Source organism: Colias philodice, chromosome 19 (genome assembly GCF_061535455.1).
Source record: "Colias philodice isolate Cphi_HAF_F1 chromosome 19, ilColPhil1 Martin Lab GWU primary, whole genome shotgun sequence".
Taxonomy (NCBI): domain Eukaryota; kingdom Metazoa; phylum Arthropoda; class Insecta; order Lepidoptera; family Pieridae; genus Colias; species Colias philodice.
This window is the reverse complement of record NC_143104.1, coordinates 6023739-6032820: the sequence shown is the minus strand read 5'-3', so window position 1 is coordinate 6032820 and position 9082 is coordinate 6023739. Positions and strand designations below refer to the sequence as shown.

At 30.0% G+C, this 9082-nt stretch overlaps 1 protein-coding gene across 1 annotated transcript; it reads left to right on the top strand.

Moving 5' to 3' along the window:
* The first annotated feature begins 5299 nt into the window (after positions 1 to 5299).
* On the top strand, positions 5300 to 6879 carry LOC149479988 (uncharacterized). Its single transcript, XM_089707270.1, has 3 exons — positions 5300 to 5614; positions 5711 to 5929; positions 6136 to 6879. Exons 1-3 carry the CDS (start codon positions 5420 to 5422, stop codon positions 6832 to 6834), a joined length of 1113 nt encoding a protein of 370 aa, XP_089563396.1. The 5' UTR covers positions 5300 to 5419; the 3' UTR covers positions 6835 to 6879.
* The last annotated feature ends 2203 nt before the right edge of the window (positions 6880 to 9082 follow it).

Here is a 9082-nt window from a genome sequence, read left to right as displayed (position 1 = left end):
TTGAGTTTGAGTTTGAGTTTAGGGCTCTACAGAATACGGGTTATTAACAAGTGTTTATTTTTTGGTGAATTACGTTTTCTGCACAGTTCTTCGATCATACATAAGCCTAATTCTATAAAACTGACTGTATAATATCAGAATATTAATGGTTTCTGTAAAAAAAAAAACATTTTTATGAACAACAGTGTTCGGTTTGTATTGAGATGAAACAACCGAGTAGCACTTGGTCAGTAAAGTGGATACAGCAAATTCCTTTGATGTTTGTATATTTTGTGGGATTCGAGCAAAACAAAATGATTAGGAACATTTAATAAATATGGAAATGTAGGCTTTTAGGAGAATCTAGAAATAAAAACCGGCCAAGTGCGAGTCGGGCTCGCGCACAAAGGGTTCCGTAGCAGCAAATATAATAAATTACAGTTAAATCAACCTATCTCAAAAACTATAAGAGATACTTTGATCAAACCAAAAATCGTTGAAAGAGTTAATTAGCATGCATCACCTCTATTTTTTTTAGAATTTTATACCCCGTAGTTATAAAAATAGAGGGGGGGGGACATACTTTTTACGACTTTGAGAGCTGATATCTCAAAAACCGTTCACTTTAAGAAAAATGTTTTTTAGAAAACTTTATATCATTTTAAAAGACCTTTCCATTGATACCCCACACGGGTATGTACATCGAAAAAAAAAATTTCATCCCTCAGTTACATGTATGGGGGGCCCCACCCCCAATTCTTTTTTTTACTATTTAGTGTCATATTTTTGTAGCGGTTCATACAACACATATTCCCATCAAATTTCATCACTGTAGTACTTATAGTTTCCGAGTAAATCGGCTGTGACAGACGGACAGACGGACAGACGGACAGACGGACATGACGAAACTATAAGGGTTCCGTTTTTGCCATTTTGGCTACGGAACCCTAAAAAGGAGAATATCCGACGGCCCTACAGGACGGGTGAGAAAATTGATATATAAGATGAAAATTTTACAAAATTTATGTAAATTGCTGATTGTAAATATTATGGAGAGGTACAGTGTTGCCTGTTGGTAATCTAAGGTAAACTAATTATAGAACTAAATTATATACAAATTGTGCAAAAGATGTTGAAAAACTTCAATACTTTATGAGCAAATGTGAACATAAAGCTACACTTGCCCCACAGTCTCCTGGATAGATTTTCAGATAATCTGGAAATTTTTTGTGGGAAACAGGAAGAACGTATCCAAAAATACCTAAAAATTATGAACTAAAGGTATCAAGGTACATGGGATCGTCACGTGAAGGCAGATTACTGATGGTCTTTAAGAAAAGATTGTCCCCAAATTAAATATACAAGAAAAGCTTATAAAATGTATAGGTAAACCAGAATCTGATGGCAATTAGGGAAATCAAAATTTAGAGTGTGCAGCCCCAGGGAAAATGGACTGAACGATCTTGATACTGCTTATTTTTTATTTTGTCCTCAATATCATTAGTCACATTAGACAAGTGGCTAATACTGTATTTAATAATGAGATATCCACGTATTATTATGTAGATACTTATAAATTATTACATGTATACATATATAATATGTATATAATATAATATATATACATATTACTTTTCTAAAGGTAATACATAATAATATTATGTATTTACACATACCTATATTTGAATATATAATATAATTACTAGGTTTCCGCCCGCGGCTTCGCCCGCGCAGTCTAAGAAAAACCCGCATAGTTCCCGTTCCCGTGGGATTTCCGGGATTGCGTCATTTTCCCGGGATAAAAAGTAGCCTATGTCATTTCTCGGGTATCAAAATATCTCCATACCAAATTTCATGAAAATTGGTTCAGTAGTTTAGGCGTGATTGAGTAACAGACAGACAGAGTTACATTCGCATTTATAATATTAGTATGGATGGCATGTGAAAATATGGATGTAATGATAATGCAGATAAAAACTTAATTACTATATTTAACGATTGTTTATAATTTTTTATAAAATAAAACAATAACAAAATAAAATCATGTTTATTTTCGTAAGTATTAACACATTATAAAAATGACTTGTACACCTTGGACTTAACAAATAGCCGAATTGGGAACTCCTGTAATAAGTTTTCATAAAATTATATCTATACATATAATAAATCTGTAGAAGGGTCAATTCTGTACATTGAAAATATTGAAAAAATAAATAGCAGGGGGTGTTACTGGATCGATACCAAACCCAAATATGTGATTAAAAAAATTTTTGTCTGTCTGTCTGTCTGTCTGTATGTGAAGACATCACGTGAAAACTAACGGTTCGATTTCGATGAAACTTGGTATAATTATACCTTATTATCCTGGGCGTAAAATAGGATACTTTTTATCCTGGAAAAATACGTAGAAAAAAAATAATCTTAATTTTTCAGTTTTATCCATAGACGTTGTTCTGTAGAACCGCGAACACACGTTGGGTATTATTATAGGCCTAGCCGTATTTGGGTCCAATAGATATTTATAAGATGTTATTGTCAGAGTTACTCAAAATGGAGAAATAAACCATCCACGCGAAGACCGACATCCGCGCGGACGGAGTCGCGGGCGGAAGCTAGTCTGAAATAAGAAGCAAAGCTGAGGGTTCAAGCTAGTATTAAATATTAATCAACAAAGTACAAACAATATTATAGTTACCTATTTATAACATTTTTAAATTAAAGTATCAAAACGGGTAAGTCCAACTTAGCAATAAAATCTTTCACGCGCTTTAAAATTGAAAATTGTGATGATAGAAAAATATTCGATGAAGAAGGGTCAAACAGACCCTTCTTCATCGAATATTTTTCTATACACATTGTAAACAACACCTCTTGCTTGTGATCGCAGCGGTTTTATCGACATTTCGAAGATTTTGAAGACAAAATCCTAAAAATTAATCATCGACCATTCATCGACACCAAATAATTTGACAACCAATTTGATAGTTGTCAAATAAAGTTACCACATGAAAATCTCGTATTTTTTAAATATAAATATGCCATCAGATTCTGGTAGACCTATACCTACTATTTCATAAGTTTTATTTTTATTTTTCTGTAAATTAATTAAAAACTAAAGCAAAACTATTATTAAAATATTGTAATAAATAAATTATATAAAACAAATATATGTACATTGTACATACCTAATTACAATTTCTTTCTGCGTTTCATAGTCTAATAAAAAATTAGGATTAAAAAAAAACTAGAGCCAATCTACCAAAACAAGGCAAGGACAACAAAATCATTGTTGACCAGATCAATGGAAAAGGAAAATCAATGAAAATAATTGATTTCTCAAAATAACAAATAGATTCGCAATTGAAATTTATTTCATACACTTTTTCCATCAAAAGCTTTCATTTTTTTTTAATGAATTTCTTCTCATCATACTTATAGCGTATCATACACTTTTTATAATGTATTAAGAAAACTTCTAATGTGTACATTTTTTGTATAAATGCAAACTATAATTATTATGTACTATGTAGGCGGCTGCGGCTTCCAGAAAAAAAAACAGTTTGGAGCAAATAATATTATAATATGTATAAATGCTGGATACATTATTTTAAAAGACGCCATTCAATTCGTCTTAAAATTTTGCTGTCCGAAATAGTAACAGAAATTCTTCCGTATTTAAACATTCAGTTTTTGTAATGAACTTTTGTCGAATTCACTTTACCGAAAAGGCAATAAATTACATATTATATTATAACCTTCCTCTTGAATCACTCTATCTATTAAAAAAAACCACATCAAAATCTATTGCGTAATTTTAAATCTCCCAGTATACAGATAGACTGCGAAAATTGACTTTACTTTTAATACGTAGTGATATACCTAATGAAATATCTTAATGTGAAAATAAAATCTCTAAAAATAGGTATGTAGAGTTAGGCATTAGAACTACTTCGACTTTTCTTATTTTTATTAGCTCTTGCCTTGGCTCCAGCTTTGGCTTCAGCTCTAGCGGCTCGGCTTTCTCTTTTACCCTAAATATAGGGTAAATTACCCTAAGTTGGTACCACTGCTAGCGGGACTGCACCACAGAGTAATAATTATATTATACTACACTATGTAGGTCTTGGAGTGTAAGGAGAACGATGGGAAAACTAATAGACAAATAATGTCCAAAATAATTGAAAAGCCTAAAGTAGATTACAAACAAAATATTTTTAAATTTAATTTTGTATGCACGCTTCTATAATCGAAGGTATTGTGCCGTACCTAGCGTACTGTCCAGTACTTGACTTCACAATAATTTATGTTATATATCACAGAGCAAGTTATAGGTCTACCAGAATCTGATGGCATATTTATATGTATTTATGAAATAAAAGATTTTCATGTGGCAACTTTATTTGACAACTATCAATTATTGGTTGTCAAATTATTTGTCTTCTTTGCAATTGATGAATAATTTTGAGGATTTTGTCTAAAAAAACCTTCGAAAATGTCGTAAAAGCCGCTGCGATCACAAGCAAGAGGTGTTGTTTATAATGTGTATAGAAAAACATTAGATGAAGAAGGCTCAAACACATCACAATTTTCAATTTTGAATATTTTATTGGTAAATTGGACTTACCCGTTTTGATACTTTAAATTAAAAATATTATAAGTAGGCAAAATATTATAATGATATTGTTTGTAATACAATATAATTTTATGAAAACTTATTACAGGAGTTTCCAATACGGCTAGGTATTCGTCAAGTCCAAGCTGTCCAAGTCAATTTTATAATGTGTGTATCTGTTAATACTAACGAAAATAAACATAGTTTTATTTTATTTTATAAAAAATTATAAGCAATCTAGTTTTGATCTGCATTATCATTACGTATCCATATTTTCACATGGCATAATGATAATGAATATACAAATATAGGTATGTGTAAATAATAATATGTATTACCTATATAAAAGTAATATATAGGTATACAATTATACATGTAAGTATGTACCTACATTATATTAAGTGGATATCTCATTATTAAGTACAGTATTGTCCACTTATGTAATGTGACTAATGATATTGAGGACAAAATGAAAAATAAGCAGTATCAAGATCGTTCAGTCCATTTTCCCTAGGGTTGCACACTCAAAATTTTGATTTCCCTAATTGCCATCAGATTCTGGTTTACCTATAAATATCTACATCAGTAGGTCTATATGAAGTCGTATTAGCTGGCAGCACTAGACAATATGTGTCAACTGTCAATAATTTTTTTGACATTTGACAATTTGTATAATTGTTTTGTATTTGTCAAATCAACTGTCAACATTCAACATTCATGATTCAACAGTCAACTATTAAATTGTAAAAAGCTCAAAAAATAAGATAAGCCAAATATTTATATTTTATCAATTGCAACGGTTAAAGATACTATCACAAAAATTCAATTATGTTTGCTCTACAAACGCGTCGAATATATCGTATATGTGATAAAATCATTGTCCGAGAAATAAGGCAAAGAAGGTTACCGGGACCGAATCCAGGATTAGATCAAAGATTAAGAGTATTTAGGAAAGATGGTATAAAAGTTGAAGATAATGATGCAGAGGAATTTATTGAACAGTCTGAAAGTAGTTTTTATAATGTAAGTAAATATTTACTACATTCAATTTAGGTTATCTTTGAGATACCCATGTTGAGGCATTTGTTTATTTAATTTTATCTATAAATTCATATTCAGGTTGGTGAAGCCTACAATGAACACTTAAACGAAACTTTGATTGGAAAACATGAATTACGTCACCATATTGTGAAGGAGAAATATTTTAAAGAGAACATGCCAAATCTGTTGACTTGGAGTGAAAAAGAACAAATAAGACATCTAGCAACCACAATGCCTGATGAGTGGACACCTCAAAGAATAGCTGAGAGCTTCCCAGTCACTGAAGCTGTAGTAAAGGTCAGTTCTTATTACAATAATTCCTAGCTTATTATTTATTTTAAGGATTCAATACAATAAATGTAGTAATTCCTGTTTCAATATACATACATTTATTAACTGTATTGCTAAGCATGCATAGAATGTAATATAATTATATACTTTTATACGCCCTATGAAAAAATACATTAACTTTTTCATTTTATAAACTTCTAATAATATTGCAGAAATTACTAAAATTCCCATGGAAGCCTGCTTCAGAACAGCGCATAGCTCGGCATGATGCATCTGCTATGAGAAATTGGAGAGAACTAAAAGAAGGATCACTAGATATACCTGAAAAATTAAGACAACACTTTCTTAAATTCTCTGAGAGATCAATCCCACCTCTAAATAAGTCATCCATCAAGATTGACCTAACTCAGGAAGAAAAAATGGGAGAATTTGAAAGTATTATTAAAAAATGTGCCTCTAATGATGCCAATAGAAATGATAAAAATGAACATGAGAACCAGCATATGGAAAGTGATACTGCCACTAAGAATCAAGAAACCCAGAAAACAGATAAAAAACGATTAACACTAGATGAATTAGCCAGTAAAATAAAAAGTCGGTTAGAACAAGGCCAGAATGTGGATATGCCTGATAAAATAATATTAGACTCTATTTCTCATGTCCCTGACCCAAAACCGGATGTTAAAAGGGATTTAGAATTATTTAGCACATCTAATGAACAACAGGAGCTGACACAATTCAAGGCAGATGACAATAAATTAGAAGTAGTATCTGGTTCAAATTATCCTGAGAGGATAAGAATACCTAAAAAAGCATACAAAAAAGATGCCACCTACAAAGTAAATGATTGTTTCTATGATCATGACGGAAGATTTTTGTATAGAGTTATTGGTATTACAGGCAAGCAGTAACCAAATAGTAGGATTAGGGATAGTAAATAAAACAATTATATAAAAGCCTTGATTTTTTTTATAAAAATTATATGCATTTATTATACTTGTCCTTTATGATAAAATAATTAAAACAATTACATTCAAGTTGAATACTAAACATTCATATTATTGCATGTCTTTTAATGTAACTATAATAAGACGATTTCGCAAATCTGACATTCAATATTATAATATGTATATCCTTATTTTATATGCTATGTGAATGTCATTACAAAAATATATTTTTATAAACAAAATGTTTTGTACAGAATAATACGAACATATGGCTTTAAGTAATCACATCTGACTAAAACAACAACAACTTAAATCAGGAATTAAATTATTTCTGGATACAAACATTTCAGATAAAGGTGTATACACATTACACAAAGTGTTATAATAATATAAGATGAAGATGTACAAATAAAATTGATACAAAAATTGAAACAAAAATACTATTATAATTTTAAATATGCAGTCAATAAGAGGAATCATTAAATAGTATTCATTATTATAAATTCAAGACCATAATATAAACTACAATATCAGAAACCGTAACTTAGGCCATTATCAGATTATTAATTGTTCAAGTAATTCTATTATTGTTACTAAAATATTGATAAATTATTATATTATCGCATACATAAGACTCATTACATATTGTTATTATATAAACATTTAATTATATCATCGATTATATATTCACAGTTCACACATCTATATTAAATATTAATATTATATCAATATAAATAAGATGTTGACACATACAATACTTCGAACAATTGGCAATTGTAATATTCGAAACTTGTTTGACACTTATTTCAGCCATATTTGAGTTTATAACATGAAATGAATAAATAGATTGTGACATCACCATGAAATGGAAAATTAACTTAAATTTCATTCTTGAAAGCAATTTTATTTATTTCAAACTGTTACCATAACCACATCCTAAGTCTACGACTATACAGTAAATAGCATAATATATACAGAAATTTCGATACACTCCATGATTACTTATCGTTAGCACCCAATATAATACGAATCTACTGGATATGCCAAAATTAATCGAGGGTAAAAAGCTGGATTATTGCCAATTTGAAGATAAAATATAAGAATAGTTATAATGTTTTATTACATTTTTTCACTTTACCGTGACATTATTTTCCGTTCATATTTTTACACACCTATTGATTCTATCGATGCAGTTTCGAGACCTGATTTTTTTAAATTAATTTGTAACAGTACAATTATTCAACTAAAATATTATGCCCACAATTTACATCATAAAAGTTTAAAATAGTTCTAAAATGCCTATTTTCTTAGGCTAGGTAACATTATTATCAAGGAAAATATTTGGGGCATGCAAATAGGCCATTAATGAATAAATCTAAATTACCGTACCATATAAAAGTTGATCCCAAATAGTAATGAAATAGCATTTGCGACGATTGAAACATTGGACGGCACTTATGCTTTAAAATTAAATATTAAAATAATTAAACACCATACATCTTTGATAAATTTTGCATGACAATAATCTGGACATTTGTTTAAGTCACTAGTAATTTCAATTAACCATGCCTATATAATATAAAATATATTTAACCACTTATTGGGAGACGTGAATACATCTCAAACATGATGACAGTATTTAATCCATACTACAATATGATACAATTCTCAATACATATTTGTTAAATTTCAAAAAGGAGATGTAACATTTTGAAAAATCCAACATCTTATTTCTATATTGCTTTCATTAAACTTGACATTTTTATATGTTGTTCGTCATCGCCATTGTTTTCTACATTTAAAAAGGACATACAATAAAACAGTAGAAAGCCAGCAAACGTGAAAACAAGCTGAAATAAGCTGTAGCAAAATAAATCCATAACCATATACAATATTCCCAAATCTTTTTTGCAGGCTGAAATTAATTATTGCGTGTCGATGCGTAACTTCATTAAGTTCATCACCCGGCCATTAAGTTTAGTGATTACTGTCATTTGCGTACTATAAACAACAGACTCACAATCGCCTATTGAAAGGTATTAAAAGGTCGTCAAAAATGTCCGAGCGAAGGACATTGAATTTAACACCTTATTTCGTGACAATAATGTTCAAAGTCTCTTGTCACTGTTGTAGAAGTAGACGTGTAGGCAGAGTTGCTTCAAACAATTTTGACTGTGATTGTGAGTCTTGTTATTTTTTGTACCATTTACAA